At 36.2% G+C, this 17,360-nt stretch overlaps 1 protein-coding gene and 1 pseudogene across 2 annotated transcripts in view; both read right to left on the reverse strand.

Moving 5' to 3' along the window:
* Nucleotides 1–17,360, reverse strand: part of UHRF1BP1L (UHRF1 binding protein 1 like) — a 97,778-nt gene that overhangs the window by 4,292 nt on the left and 76,126 nt on the right. For both annotated transcript variants that reach the window (XM_038558773.1, XM_038558774.1), the window contains one exon: nucleotides 273–466. In XM_038558773.1, the coding sequence (XP_038414701.1) occupies nucleotides 273–466 (194 nt within the window). The remainder of the gene's footprint in view (nucleotides 1–272; nucleotides 467–17,360) is intronic.
* LOC102155213 lies at nucleotides 13,115–17,312 on the reverse strand (annotated as a pseudogene).

The following is a 17,360-nucleotide window of genomic DNA, read 5'->3' on the forward strand; positions in this document are numbered from 1 at the left end:
TCCTCCAGGAATCTTTTTCAGATTCCAAGAACTAGTACTCTCCCACATTTACTCCTCTACCTTCCCACTAGACTACAACCTCTGTGAAGACTGTGAATGTTCCAATCTTGCTCAACAGTACTTCCATAGCATCTAACACAGTCCCTGGGTGTTAACAAGCACTCAATAAACATTATTTAAATAAGTAAATAAATGTTTTAACTTTTTAATATCTAATATATATATTTTTTAATTGCCAAAACTGAATGCGAACAAATTAGTTTTCCCATTACCTGTTCTCTAGTAAAATCAAAGGAGCACTCAGGGAAGTTAACTGAATGAGAAGGCCAAGGAACCTCTGGACTCGTCTGCGTGGCTTGAGTAACACTGTGTTGTTTCTTCATATCATACTTTTCACTGGTAAGCAGCATTGAATCACTTGTGACTTTTTTTTTCAAATCATTTCCAGTGTTAAGCATCTGAGAATCTAATCAAACAAATAAAATGCTCAGATAGTATTGTAAAGTACATGATAAATATTAAGTTCTATTGTGAAAAACTAATCTTAAAAAATATCTCTATTAGTATGTAGACAGTATTATTAAATAGAAAAATAATAAAATCTATAAAACCAAAAGCTTGTTCACTAAAATGATTAACAAAATCAACAAAAGTTTAGTTAAACTGACAAAAAAATGAAATTACTAGAATCAGAAATTAAAAAGGTGACATTACTATCAATCTTACAGAAATAAAAATGATTAAAAGGGATAGTATGAACAATTGTATGCCAACAAATTAGATAACTTAAAATGAAATAGAGTAATTCTCCAAAACACAAACTACCAAAATGGACTCAAGAAGAAATGCACAATGCAAATACACATATAGTAGGTAAAGAGGTTGAATCAAGAATCAAAAAAAACTAACCACAAAGAAAAGTCCAGGCCCCGATGGCTACAATGGTGAATTACATCAAATATTTAAATAATAATTAATTACAAATCTTTACACACTTTTCTAAAAATTGAGGAGGAGCATTTCTCAATTCCTTTTATGAAGTCAGAGAAACCATAAGAAAACTAAAATCAATGTGCTTATAAATATGAACATAAAAATCCTCAATAAATTATTAGCAAACTGAACCCAGCAGTATATATAAATAATTATGTACCATGGCCAAGTGTGATTTATCCTAGAATGCAAGATTGATTTAATATTCAAAACTCAGTTAAAGTAATATGTCACATCAATACAGTAAAATAAAAGCCATGTGATTATCTCAACAGATGCAGAAAAAAACATTTGACAAAACCAACCCTTTCCCATGATAAAAACACTCTGCTGACTAGGAATAGAAGGAAACTTCCTCAATTTGATAAAGGGCATCTACAAAAAAAAAACATAGTTCATGCCATACTTAACGGTAAGAAACTGAATGTTTTCCCACTAAGATCAGGAATAAGACAAAGATATTTGTTCTCACCATTTTTACTCAACATTGTCCTAGAGGTTCTCTAGCCAATGCAATTAGTCAAAGTAAAAGGAATCTAGATTAGAAAGGATGAAATAAAACTATCTCTATTCACAGATGACATGATCTTGTATAAAAAAAAAAAAAAACACTAAAGAATCCACTAAAAATTCTTAGAACTAACAAATGATTTTAGCAAGGTTACAGGATACAAGGTCAATATGCAAAAATCAACTGTTATTCTAAGCACTTGTAATAAACAATCAAAATTGAAATTAAGAAAACAACTCTATTTAAAATGTCATCAAAAAATACTTAGAAATAAGTTTAGCAAAAAAAACCCCATAAAGCTTATGCTCAGAAAACTACACCTTTTCAGTAGTCTCCTTGACATCACCCATAGCAATGTTTTTCTAGACAAAAGCAAAAAATAAACTATTGGGACTACATCAAAATAAGTTTCTGCGCAGTACAGGACACAATCAAGAAAACGAAAAGGCAACCTATGGAATGGGAGAAGATTGATTTGAGAGAGAACATGAGTGGGAGGAACGAGGGGAGGAGGGGGAGAAGAGTCTCAAACAGACTCTGCACTAAGCTTGGAGCCAGACATAGGGCTGATCTCATAACACTGAGATCATGACCTGAGCTGAAACCAAGAGTTGGACACTTAGGTGATTGCACCACCGAGGCACTCCAGGAGAAGATATTTGAAAATGACACATTCGATAAAGGGTTAGTACCCAAAATATATAAAGAACTGATATAACTCAACACCCAAAACCTAAATAATCCAATTAAAAACTGGACAGAAGACATTAACAGACATTTCTCCAAAGAAGACATCCAGATGGCCAACAACATATGAAAAGATATTCAACATCACTCATCATTATCTCATTGTAGTTTTCATCAGTTTCCCTGATATCACCTTATACCTGTCAGAATGGGTAAAATGTAACCTACAAGAAACACTAAGTGTTGACAAGGAAGTGTAGAAAAAGAAACACTTGTACACTGTTGGTGGGAATGCAAACTGGTGCAGCCACTGTGGAAAACACTATGAAGTGCCTCAAAAAGTTAAAAATAGAACTATCCTATGACCCTGTAATCACACCACTAGGTATTTACCCCGCCCTCCCAAAATACAAAAACAGTAACTCAATGTTTCTTGAAGCATTATTTACGAGAGCCAAACTATGGAAGCAGCCTGAGTATTCACCGACAGATAAATGGATAAAGAAGATATGGTCTATATGCAGAATGGATTATCAGCCCATAAAGAAGAATGAAATCTTGCCATTTGCAACAACATGGATAGAGCTAGATGATTTAATGCTAAGCAGAATGTCAGTCAGAGAAAGACAAAATACCATATGATTTCACACTACTGTGGAATTTAAGATACAAAACAAATAAGCAAAGAAAAAAAGAGAAAGACAAGCCAAGACACAGACTCTTAACTATAGAGAACAAACAGATGGTTACCAGAGGTGAGGTGGGTGGGGAGATGGGTGAGATAGGTGATAGGGTTTAAAGAATACACTTCTCATGATGAAATAAATAAGTAAAAACCCAAAACTATAATGATAAACCACTTGATACCCACAAGATGCCTATAATTGAAAATCATATATTAATGAGCATTGATAAACAAGTTGGAGCTCTCAAACACTGCTAGTGGTAAATATGTAAAATGGTGTAGCCATTTTGGAAACCAGTCTGGCAGTTTCTCAAATGATTAAAAATAGTTCCCATATGTCCCAATAATTCTATTCTTAAGATAGTACCCAAGAGAAACAAAAACTTATACACATGTTTACAGCAGTATAATTTGTAACAGCCAAAAAGTAGAAACAATACAAATGTCCATCAAGCAATGGACGGATAAACAAAATGTAGTATGTCTCATATAATAAATATTATTTGGCCGTATTTGTATGGAATATTAATATATGCAACACTAATAAACTTTGAAAATATCAAGTGAAAGAAATTAGTCACAAAAAACCATAATCTGCATGATTTCCCTTATTGAAATGTCGAGGATAGGCAGATCTACAGAGACAAAAAGTAAATTAGTGGTTGCCTAGGGCTAGAGAAAGAATGGGGGTTCTTTAGGGTAAAGAAAATGTTCACTTTTAAAAAAAGATTTTATTTATTTGAGAAAGAGAATGAGAGAGAGAGAGAGACAGCATAAGCAGGGGAAAGGAGAGGGAGAAGTAGACTTCCCACTGAGCAGGGAGCCCGTAGGGCTGGATCCGGGGACCCTGAGGATCATGACTCGAGCCAAAGGCAGACACTTAACTAACTGAGACACCCCAAGGGTCACTGAAGAAAATATACTTTAATTGGGTGAATGGTACAGTATGTGAATTATATCTCAAAAATGCTTTTATTAAAAAACAACTATAAAAACAAGGCAGGGAATATCTTTACCCATCAATGTATTTTCTTACTTTTTGGATCATATATATATATGATATATATGATTTATTTATATATATATGACATATATATGATTTATTTATATATATATATATAAAAACGCTTTAAGTTGCAAGAGAACAGAAGTCCAACTCTAAATTTGCTTTTAAAAAAGAAAATGTACCTAAAAATAATGTAACATTGTGTGTCAACTATACTTCAATAATAATAATAATAATAAATTTTTTAATAAAAAGAAGTATATTTGACTCTAACAGGGAGCTGAGTGATGGTGCTTCAATCATGGCTGGATACTGGGATTCATAAGCTGTCCTCAGAACTGTCATTTTGGGAATCTGACTCTCTTTCTCAAGTCCACTTTACTTTTCCTTTGTGTTGGACCAGTTATATCATGGCAAAGGTGGCTACTGGTAACGCCCCCAAAATAAGTTTTACAGTTTGTGGCCCTTTCTCTCTCAGTGTCCTTATCAAATCATGAAAAAGACTCAACACTTACGTCACAGTCAATACATGTACACTCATCAATACACTCATCATGTCCCAAAGGCTGAAGTACTTTGATTGGTCAAGCTGTGTCGTATTCCCACTTTTGTGATAGGGTCACAGGATTGTCAGGTCCACCAAATAACATGAAATGGGAGAACGGCAGTTTGCCAAATCAAATACTGAGTGGACTAAAGAACAGTATCTGTTCAACGTAATTTTTCCCCTTAAAAAGATTCCAAGAAGGGGATAGCTAAAGTCAAAGAAGAGAAACTTTTTTTAAAGCTTTTATTCATGCTGCCAAATTACCCTCCATGATGATTCTATCAATTTTATCCCTATTCTGTATATATAAAAATGGGATAGTTCTATCTACATGGTTAAGCGTCATCAAGTTGAGTTTTGGTGTGTTCTTGGCTTCATTTTACAGTGGTCTCAAATCAGAAACTACTTTTTTACAATATTGTCTTGTATCGATTGTGTTTTTAGTAGTATACTAGCAAAAAACTGAAACTATGAAACCTGTTGTACCGGTTCAGACTAGCATAGCATTCAGCCTGGTACTGACTGTATGAGAAACCTAAAACAGTAGAAACCATGGGAAAGCTGAGTTCTCCACTCTTTAAACCACAAAAAACTAGTAACACCTCTAGTATACTACATTATTAGTAATTTATAACATACTCAAAACTTGAGAACTTTCATTCTCAAACTGTAAAGGAATAAAACTTCTTTTAAATGAAATTTGAGGGCAGTGTGGCTGGCTCAGCGGTTTAGCGCTGCCTTCAGACCAGGGTGTGATCCTGGAGACCGGGGATCGAGTCCCACGTCAGGCTCCCTGCATGGAGCCTGCTTCTCCTTCACCTGTGTCTCTGCCTCTCTCTCTGTGTGTCTCTCATGAATAAATAAAATCTTTATAAATAAATAAAAATGAAATTTGATGCAGAATGCTAATATAAACTAAAAATAAGAGCTGAAGTTACATTGACTGTAGTTAGGATAATAGAGGACCCAGGATTTAATTCCATTTAATAGCATACATCCCCCTATTCACGGGATACTCACTGACTACATAATTCTGAAACTCATTTATTTCAATGATGGGGAGATGGAATGAGGAGAGAAATGGGAAGGAGAGGGAGAGAAGGGAAGAGGAAGACATACAAGGAGAGGGAAAGAAGGAATGAGGTGGAGGAGGAGGGGGAAGAGAGATGGAGAGAGGAGGAAGGATGGGAAGAGAGAAAGAAGCATGTATGGAATAAGGGGAGATAAAGAGAGGATGGAAAAGTAGGGAGGACAAGGAGGAAAAGAAAAGGAAGAGATGAAAAAGAAGGAAATGGGAAGGGGCAGGAGGAAGAAAGTAAAGATGAGAGGGATGGAAAGAGATGGGAAGAGAGAATCTGTAAATGATGGGGGTGACTGGAGTCTATTACAATAGAAAGGCGTATTTCCTTTTGCTTTAAAAGAACTTTTTTTTTCACGTTTTTAGGACAAATTTTGATGAACAAATCCATGCGACTCAGATGAAATGTGCATCTGAGCATTGTACAGTAACATTTTTTTTCCCTAGCACAGGCTCTTTCAACTTGAAGAAGTCACTTGACATGTCTAAACTTAAATTTCTTCATTTGCAAAATGGAGGTGATAAGAATACTTGCCTTAATTATCTCAAAGGGTCTGGCAAGAATTAAATTAGTTAATATTTAATGTAAAAGAACTTTATACATTGGCAAGCATTACTCAGATATTCACCATTAATAGTTCCACAGTAGGTATTGGTAAATATTTGACTTTAAATATAGACTCTATTGTTTACTCCAATAAAAGATTTCTATTCATTTTTCTTTGGTGATACAGACTCTTCAGTACTTGGGTTTTACGCCATTCACTAGGTTTCATAATCAAAAAATCTTCCCACATTACCATTTAGGAACCATTACAGCAACGATTCTAGGAGTGTGAATGACAGAGTTGCTTATCCCAGACTTCAAACAGACAGTGCCCCTTTCCCATATCATTCGGATACAATCTACTCAGAGGTAGGCCCTCCCCACAATCCTTTTGGTTGAGAACCTTTGCCATAATAGCTATTGCTCCAGATGGGAGTATGCCAGGCCCACCTGTATTGGGCTGGAAAAATGTGAGCCAGAACAGTACTATTTAAAGTAAATAACAATGCATGGCATGGTATATATACATACACCATACACACACATATATATACTCTCCAACAAACATTTCCTTTTTCTCTTATTCGTAGTCTTTTTTTTTTTTTTTTAGATTTTATTTATTTATTCATGAGAGGCACACAGAGAGAGAGAGAGAGGCAGAGACACAGACAGAGGGAGAAGCAGGCTCCATGCAGGGAGCCTGACATGGGACTCTATCCCGGGTCTCTAGGATCAGGCCCTGGGCTGAAGGCGGCACTAAACTGCTGAGCCATCCAGGCTGCCCTTAGTAGTCTTATTAATATTTACCTAATCAGCCATATTTCACTGGAGCAAGAAATAAACCGTAGTTAATTATTGTAATTTTCTGAAAAATGATTTGAAGTTTCTCTAGTTTAAAGTGATTATTTAAAAACTGGTAATTGCCATTTAAGAATGTCCCAAAAAAGTGTATGATAAGAATGTCCCAAAAAAGTACAATAAGCAGCAAAAAAGGTATGAAATTACTTATTCCTTTATGATGGACTTTATTTAATCACATCCAGAGCAACTGCAAATATAACTCAGAATAAACGAGCAGGAAGAATAAAAGAGCAGGAAGAAATGAAGAAATATGCTAGGTAAGCTGCCATTACATTATCACAGCAACAAATACCTACAACTAATTTTGAAATAGCTACCAATAAGATTATGTTCAATGCTTTTTCTTGTTAAATAAATCTGCTTCAAGGAGGGAAAAAAAAACAATATATCTTGCCATTTCTTAAACGGCTGTTTGAGAAAGGCCATTCAAATCATCCCCCAAAACCTTTGTAAATTCTAAGCAGCACATAAAATTGTTAATAGTGGTTTATCATGTCTGATGTATTAGTTTGACTTATATTTATAATACATTATCCTACCAGCTATATGAGTGGTATACTAGGCTATATGTTACATTACATACTTCATACACTAAAGCAATTAATTTCCACATCACAAGAAAAATAACATCAATCATCAAACATTAACAATCTGCTTCATGACACTGCTTTTGGGAAACACATTAAAATAAAATATGAGACAGTATATAAAACAAAGCATACCTATTTTGGCTTAAAATATGCTCTTTCCAGTGCCAGTGGAAAACAATGTTAAAATAAATTATCTTGGATTTTGTACAGTGTTAATATCCTAAATAACACAACCTACTTTTCCATCATCCCAGTAAGTTTCTGAAAAGTCTATCTACAATTTACATGTATGAGAGCTGTTATTTAAATTCAAATAATACTGAGTTTTGATATTTTGATGCCTGAGTTCTAATACTTTGAGTTTAGATATTTTTAAAAATCTAGAATATGCCTTTTCTTCTAACATGTCATCACTACCTAAACTGCTTTGCTGAAAAGACCAAATAAGTGTCATTTTAAAGATGTAAGCAAAAAATATTCTTAAAATGTAATACATCTAATAAAGATTGGCTTCTAGTTTTCAAATGGGAGAGATGACATATGAAATAATAAAAAGATATTATCTTGCCTTTATTAGAGTGGACTCATTTAGATGTGATTTTTTTTGAAGTTCACACAACTTTAAAGACAAATGCAAACAGAATTTCCATACTGAAATGATCTTCATGCAAATGCATACCTTTGCCTGATCAGTGATTTGCTTTTGCCTTTAGCTGCTGTATTAAAATACAGTTCACAATTGGTAAAATATGTACCTAACTTTAAGATACAGATTAAGAAATGTAGGGGCAGTGAAACTACTCCGTATGTTACCATAATGATGGATATATGTCATTATATGTTTGTCTAAAGTTACAGAATGTATAACACCAAGAATAACTCTAACATGGACTTTGAGTGATAATGATGTGTCAGTGTAAATTCATCAATTCTAACAAAAGTATCACTCAGGTAGAAGGTGTTTATAATGAGAGAGGCTATGTACCTGTGGGGGCAGCAGGTATATGGGAAATCTCTGTACCTTCTGCCTCAGTTTTGCTACAAACCTAAAAATGCTCTAAAAAACAAACTCTAAAAAACACCTCTCTGTCCCATTCTCTACTTTTAGTTTTAAATTTAATGTTAGCTAATATTCATTTACTTTTTCTTAACCTTTGTCTGGTATATATCTTTTTCCATCACCTATTTTCAGTGTTTGTCATTTTATTTTGAAGGACTATCTTCTTGCCACACATGCTTGGATATTTTTCCCCCAACACTATCTTAGTACCTCTGTCTTTTAACAAATGAATTTTTTTAAAAAATTTTTTTATTTTAACAAGTGAATTTAAATCATTCATATTTACTATAATGGCTTCAGTGCTGTATTCTAATGTTTTCTATTTACGATGCTTCCTTTTTATTCCATTTTTAATTTTCTACCTTTTATTAGATTATTTTTTAAGATTTTATTTATTTATTTATTTGAGAGACAGAGCAAATGAGAGAGAACATAAGCAGGGGAAGGGGCAGAGGGAGAAGCAGACTTCCCCCTGAACAAGGGAGCCCGACGTGAGAACTTAATCCCAGGAGTGTGGGATCATGACCTGAACCAAAGGCAGACACTCAACCGACTGACCCACCCAGGTGCCCTGTGGCTTTTGTTCAATTGGTTGGATATTTTCATCAAGGTTTCTCCCCAGTCCTAATGGTTTAAAGATTATTCACTATCTTTGGTCATCGAAGGTTATATATACAGTATTAGCATACATTATTTAAACACACATTGTTCTATCAAAATCTAGTGTAATTTCCTCCATCAAAAGGACAAAAACTTAAAAAAATTTTAAGACTTTTCTCTTTATCCTAATATTCATAAGTATTTTCTCTTTATCCTAATATTCATAAGTATTATGAAATGTCACCAATACGTCCAGGTAAGAGTTTTCACTCACTTCGCTCTGCATTTAAGTTGGCTTTACCAATCTGAAGGCTTGTTTCTTCCTTCAAATTTGAGACATTTCATTACTTCTTTATGTTTTCTATTTCTTTTTATCTTGTTCTCTTTCTAGAACTCTTTAGACACATGCTAGAATTTCTGGCTCTGTCCTTCTTGTGTGTCTATGTATGTGCCCTCCTGAATACCATGGGTCAAAAAAAGATATGTTACTCCTACTAGATGCCCTCTTATTCTATCAGTACACCTCAGAATCTTTTTTTTTTTTAAGTTTTAAAAAAAATTTTTTTTAAACTAATTTATTTATTTATTTTGATTTTTTTTTCCCGTTTTATGATTTATTTATTTTTTTTTATTTATTTTTTATTGGTGTTCAATTTACTAACATACAGAATAACACCCAGTGCCCGTCACCCATTCACTCCCACCCCCCGCCCTCCTCCCCTTCTACCACCCCTAGTTCGTTTCCCAGAGTTAGCAGTCTTTACGTTCTGTCTCCCTTTCTGATATTTCCCACACATTTCTTCTCCCTTCCCTTATTTTCCCTTTCACTATTATTTATATTCCCCAAATGAATGAGAACATATAATGTTTGTCCTTCTCCGACTGACTTACTTCACTCAGCATAATACCCTCCAGTTCCATCCACGTTGAAGCAAATGGTGGGTATTTGTCATTTCTAATAGCTGAGTAATATTCCATTGTATACATAAACCACATCTTCTTTATTTTGATAGTCACAGAGAGAGAGAAAGAGAGGCAGAAACACAGGCAGAGGGAGAAGCAGGCTCCATGCACCGGGAGCCCGATGTGGGACTCGATCCCGGGTCTCCAGGATCGCGCCCTGGGCCAAAGGCAGGCACCAAACCACTGAGCCATCCAGGGATCCCCCCTCAGAATCTTTAATTCCTTTCCCCTAGACTTCTTTCCCTGTTCCCATGGGCCAAGATATCCCCTGCACACTGAACTGTGTTTTGCTAGACCTACACTTTGCCACTCTATTTTCCTTTCATTCTTTCCCTATTGTCTTTCTTAATGGTTATCTTAATGTTTTTACCGTACTTTTAAAACTTGTTTTTACTCTCTCCCCTCTATTAGAATACACTTTGTTCAGTCTTCTATATCAGTGCTATCCAAATAGCAGTCATTTAGCAACATGTGGTCATTAAAATTTAAACTGATTAAATACTAAGTAAAATTCAAATCCAGTTCCCTGGTTCCACTGGCCACATTTCAAGTGCTCAATAGCCAACTCATTATAGATTACAGAACATTTCCATGAGCATGAAATTATACTGGACATTGTTGTTCTAGACAGCCTATTCAATCTTTAGCTGTGTCCATTGTTTTGAAGCTGTCTTTATCCACCCAGTCATTAAACAAGTATGTTTTTTGAAGATCTACTAGGTAAGACAGTAAGTATTTTAGGAGTTAGGGATAGCTATGTACCAAATGAATTCTTGCTCTCATGTAACATATTCTACCTAACAAATAGAGAATATAGTATATAAAAAGATTCTAAGCATTTACTGAGAACAATCAACCAGGGTTAGGGCGGGGAAAGGAGCTGTTGAGGATAGAAGGATGGGTGGACGAAAATCTCTATAAGGGAAGACTGGACCAGAGACTCGCAAAAAGTAATGAAGAACGGGCGCCTGGATGGCTCAGACAGTTAAGTATCTGCCTTCAACTCAGATCCTGGGATCTAGCCCCATGTCGGGCTCCTTGCTAAGTGGGAAGCCTGCTTCTCTCTCCCTCTGCCTGTTTCCCCTGCTTACGCTGTCAAATAAAGAAAATCTTAAAAAAAAAAAGTAATTAAGTGAGGCATAAAGATATCTGAGGGAAGAGAATTCCAGGCAAAAGTAGCAGCAAGTAAAAATACCAAGGCAGGAGCATGTCTCAGACAGGAGGCCAGGGTGACAGGAATAAATGGTGCAAAGAGGGAGAACAGCAAGAGGTAAGGACAGAAAAAAGCAAAGAACAAGATCATATGGGACTTTGTCAGCCACTAGAGGGAACTTGGTAATTTTAATTGGTTTGAGAAAGGAAGCCAGTGGAGAGTCTTTAGCTGAGAAGTTATCTGATATAAATTATATTTTGAAAATGGCACTCTGGTTGCTGGGTTTACAATAGTGTAGGGAAACAAAGGCAGAAGACACACAACTTACTATTATTTTTTATTTCAAAGACAAGATTTAAGTCTCAAAGATTTCCCATAAGAGCTTGTTCTTAAATTTATGAATTCAAAATCCTATCATGTATCTGTAAAAGTCTCCACTTTTCTTTAGCATCAACTGTATTGTTCATTTATTTATTTTTGTCTTTTACTGATTTTTGAAGTAGGCATTTTGTCATGTATTCCACCTATTCAAGCAACATCAAAATCTTTTTCTGTATTTGAAGAATTTCATATTTTATGAGCTTTTTGGGAGTAAAATTTGTTTCCTTCAATAAATGTTAGAAAATACTACTGAAATTTCCAGATTCCTTACCATGCATGTGACCCAGATATTACCATTAAAACTGTACTCACCCTAGATTTCCTTGAGATACTAAAGAAGGAAAGGAAGAGAACTTTCTCTTTAGGGGGCAGCAATGACAGCAAAAGCAAGGTCAAGTTCCTGAGTATAAAAGCTCAAATTCTGCTGACTGCAGCAGCTGCAATAAAGCTGAATTCATGCAACAATAGTAACAGTAATGCAAAATGTAAAATCAAGTGTCCAGTGTCAGGCAGCAGTGTTTCCTACCACACCAGATTACACTGTGCTGTGGTTTGGGGGCATGGAGGTAAACCTTGGGCCTGGTTCCCCAGGTCTCTCATGATTCTAAAATATATTTAAGAGCTTTGTTAAAAAAATAATTCATGTGTCCCATTTATCCATTTAGAATGTGTGATCCATAGGTTTTTAGTATGCTTACCAATGGTACCACTGTCACCACGATCACTTTTAGAATATTTTCATCACCTTTAAAATCCACTGTACCTATTAGCGGTCTGTCCCCAATGCTTTCCAATCCCACCCACCAGCCACTAATTTACTTCATGTCTTTACAGATTCGCCTCTTCTGGGCATTTCAGGTAAATGGAATCATACAGTATGTGGTCTTTCATGATCGGCTTCTTTCATTTAGCAAAAAGGTTTTCAAAGCTTCCATGTTGTAACATGTATTAGTGCCTCATTTTCTTTATTGCTGAATAATAATTGCATGCATATATCACATTTTCCTTGTCCATTCATAGCATGATATTTGGGTTGTTTCCACTTCTGAGCAATTATGAATACTGTTCTTGTGAACATCAACATTCATGTGCAAGTTTTTGAGTGGACCTCTGTTTTTACTTCTCTTGAGTGGAATTGCTGGGTCATAAGTAAGGGTTTAACTTTCTGAGTTACTGCCAAATTATTTCCCTAGCACCCACATCATTTTACAAGCCCAGCAACGTAGGAGGGTTCCACTTTCTGCACATCCTCCCACTACTCGTTATCATCTGTCTTTTTGATTAGTCATCTTAGTGGGTTTGAAGGTGTTATCTCATTGTGGCTTTGATTTACATTTTTATAATGACTAATGATGTCAAGCATCTTTTCATGTGCTTATTGGCCAGCCATTTTTATATCTTCATCAGAGAAATATCTGTTCATCTTTGCCTATTTTAAAATTGGGTTATCTTTTTCAGTTTTTGTTTGTTTTCAAGGAACATTTTATAACAATGAGATAACATATACTTATCTAACATGGTACCTTTTTTTTTTATCACTGAAGCTAAAGCAAACATTCTGTTTATTGGGTAAAAAGGCCTGCTTAATGTGTGTACACTGCAGTGCAATATAAAAAATACTGATTAATTATAATTTCAGAACTTCAGAATTTAAGTGTCCGTGTTCTCTTTCTTTCATATGGGAAAAGAAAATGCTTTTTAAAATCACTTGAAGTGTGGACAAAAATTCCACAGCTATATTCTTAGGATCACTATGTAGGGCCTTCATGATTCAGATGACAACAAGGGAAGCCTCAATTCAACCTTTTAGAAAAGACATTCCAGTTTGCGTAATCTCACCAACCAGGAGAACATTGGTGGCAATCACAGTGCGGGAGTGAAGAAGCTGTCTCTTTGTACTGTAGTTATCCCATGTGCTTACTGTGGTTGCTACCATTGGCTCACCTGTGTTCAAGTCCACACCTACGGGTTGACCTGATTCTGAATGTTCTGCTTGAACTTTAGTGTTTCCTGAAGGTCAAAACCAGAATTCTGAGCAAGAGCCTTGGGCTGAGCAATGCATCAGCAAATGCTTGAACTCCCAAGATGGGCCTTGCCCTTTATCCTGGGCTACTATTTAATCGAGGCTTCTGCCACTGCCACTGCCACCTCTCCAGCACCTGGAACTACACAGCCCTCATCACCAGCATTTTTAAAGCCGTCAAGCCATCTCTTAGTGTATCTTTTTTTTTTTAAGATTTTTTTTTAATTTTTATTTATTTATGATAGTCACAGAGAGAGAGAGAGAGAGAGAGGCAGAGACATAGGCAGAGGGAGAAGCAGGCTCCATGCACCGGGAGCCCGAAGTGGGATTCGATCCTGGGTCTCCAGGATCGCGCCCTGGGCCAAAGGCAGGCGCCAAACCACTGCGCCACCCAGGGATCCCTTATTGTATCTTTGATTTGAGTGAGTGTGTGCTTATCTGATCCTTTAACCAACAGTGTGACAAAGTGAGGATTGTTACAGTTCTCTTCTCCCAATGTGTACTCATAGACAAGATCTACAAAAGAATTGAGAGCTACCCCTCCAGAAGCAAGACTCAGCTTTTCGATATTTCTTTTAGCTCTACACAGAGCTACTATGCCTTCTTTTTTTGCAAATGCTTCCAAAGAAAAAAAGTCAATTCCCTTTTGATTAATAACAATGAATTCCTTTTTTTTTTTTACAATGAATTCTTTATCTGAATCACAGATGTCCTTTTTTACTTCTATTATTTTTAACTCTATCTTCAATGAATTTTCTTTCATCTTTCATGCTTCTCTCTTCTGCATGCTTATAAAAAAAAAGCCAGAATTCATGTTTTGTTTTTCATATTATAATGACACACTGCATTTGAGCATGTATGCATTTTCGATTCTTTTTTTTTTTTTTCATATCAAGACACCATGCTCCATGGTCCAAAACAAGACCTCTAAGTGTATTAGTTTCAGATTTAGGTTTCACCTCCATGATCTCAAACATGAAGAGGTCAGTAGGTTCATCTTGTTTTTTTAAAGGCCAAAATGGAGTCCACTACAGCCTCTGTTAAGACAGCAGCACATTCAGCATGCACTTTAGTATGTGAAGATGTCCTGGCCAGATCTCTAAGTGTTTCCCTACCCATTTCTTTGCTTACTCTGACTTTTCCAAAACCTGAAGTGCCTTTTCCTTTGTAGCTTCATATCCTTCTGTTATTATTCTGGGATGAAGATTTTCAGAAATGTAGAGATTCGCCTGTTTTAGTAGCTCTCCAATGATTAGAACATTGGAACTGGTATCATCACCAGTTGATGTCACCATGTCATACTTTGGCTACTGAGGAGGCTGCTGGGTGTTGAATTTGCATTTCATGAAGCAGTACACTGGCATCTTTAGTAAGCTTAATGTCTCCAGCACCAGAAACAAGCATCTTCATGGTACCCTTAGGCCCCAAGTTGGTCTGCAGCATGTCCTGCAGCCCCTGGGCCATGCTGATGTTGACTGCCAGGGCCACATGGGCTTAGGCCACCTCAGCCATGGGGTTCTGGGTCTTCATGGCGCCACAGCTAATCAGTACGAAAGGAGGAGGAGACCCGGCATGGCATTGCCCAAGGCCGGCTCCTTATCTTTTTCAGTTTTTGAGTTCTTTATATAGTGTGGATACCAATCCCTTATCAGATATATAACTTTTAAATGTTCTTCCATCCTGTGGGCTGTCCTTTCATTTTCCTGACAGTATCATTTGAGGCATAAAAGTTTTAAATTCTGATGAAGTCCAATTCATCTACATTTTTCTTTTGTCATATATGCTTTTGGTGTGGTATCTGAGAAGGCTTCCTAACCCAGGGTCATTAAGATTTATTTCTATGTTTTCTTTTAAGAGTTTTATATAGCTATACCTCTTACTTTAAGATCTCTGATCTACAAAGAATACATTTTTGTGGATAATGTAAGGAAGAGGTCTAGCTTCATTCATGTGGATATCATGTAGTTTCAGCACCATTTGTGGAATAGGCTATTCTTTCCCACATTGAATTGTCTTGGCACCATTGTCAAAAATCAGTTAATCATAAATGTAAGAGTTTATTTCTTGTCTCTTTATTCTATTCCAGTAACCTTTATAAAACTCCTTTTCTACTCAATTAGCTAGAGGATATCTCTCATTTACAATTATGACTACTGCCTGTTTACAATCAAATGTTTGAGAATTCTTGGATGTATGCTTAACCCATTTTCTTTAAGATTATGGATATTGTTTCGATGTGTGACATCCAGTGATGGAGTGGGGGAAGGGAGAGGTAGTGCTGCTGAGGTGAGAGTTACCAAAAGTGTATCAACTGGATATAACACAATCATTCACTTCCTAGGACCTGGCAGCTGTAGAAGCTACCCTCCATGGATTCTAGTTATATGCAAACCTAACTGAAGTTTGCTATTTGGTAGAAGCACAGAAAGGGTCTCAAAAAGAAGTGCCTAGATTGTTCACCCTATTGCTTCAGGGATCTATTCTAATTTCAACATTCTGTTGGGAAGATTTCTCTTGTTTTTGAAGAGAATATTCTCCTGTACTTTCTCGGCCTTCTCACTTATTCACAGTGTATCATCTACCTGACTGACGAGCTCAGAAAAAATGTGTGATTCAGTCTTTCCTCACTTTGGTATGAGCATTGTCTACAAAAAAGATGCATTGTATTCTGCTTTCTTTATAAGACAGACCTGCAGTTTTGGGACCTAATATGTTTGGGGGAAAGAGACATACAGCAAACCTATCTTCTTACGCCTAAGCTATGTGCCCCATGTGAACTTACATCAGAAAGGAAGCTGACATTTTTATCTTTGTTAGGCCAGTTTCTTTGTTTGCTCTAGTTGATCCCAAACTCTAGAAGGGTAGACTTGTTGATTAGGAGATCCCCATGAACTGCTCCTACCTTAGCAATAGTTCTCTGAAATGGGTTTAGGGCTCCAGATTTTTCAGGTTTTGCCTTTTCTGGTTTGCTCTCTGTGCTCTTTTACAGATTTCTGACCCCACTGATGGTACTTCTTTTTCTTTTGTAGTACTGTTATGATTTTATTCTTTTAATACATGTCATTTCATGAGGTTCTGATAGATGAAATAGATGCATAGATAAGTCCCTCATATTTCACTCTCCAGTAGCTAGACTGGAGTGAGACTAGAATACTTAAGTCTACCAAGCTCTTTCCTCTATTCCATACCACTTTGTAAGATATAGTCCTGATACTAGAGACCTTAAAAATCTTGTTAGACTGGAGATACTAATTCTTAAATCAAGGTATTAAAGCAGAACTAAATATATAGCAATATACTATAAGTAACTAATGCATGGAGAATAACTACCGAAGAATTGTAAGAAGTCACATCAGGTATTAAGAACAGATGACTGAAAAGGAGAAGCTTGAGATAACCTAGAAAGGAAACATACAATTCTAAAGAGAAATAACAAGGCAAGTAAAATGGAGAGGGAAAACTGCACGAAAAATTCCACTACAGGGAGTATACTGAAGTTGGTTGACTATATATAAAAGAACACTGGGAGACAAAACTAAGAAAGAGATCAAGTAGAGGGATCCCTGGGTGGCTCATCAGTTGAGCGTCTTCCTTAGGCTCAGGTCGTGATCCTGGGGTCCTGGGATCGAGTCCCATAGCGGGCTCACCACAGGGAGCCTGCTTCTCCTTCTCCTG

This window comes from Canis lupus, chromosome 15, assembly GCF_011100685.1.
Source record: "Canis lupus familiaris isolate Mischka breed German Shepherd chromosome 15, alternate assembly UU_Cfam_GSD_1.0, whole genome shotgun sequence".
NCBI lineage: Eukaryota > Metazoa > Chordata > Mammalia > Carnivora > Canidae > Canis > Canis lupus.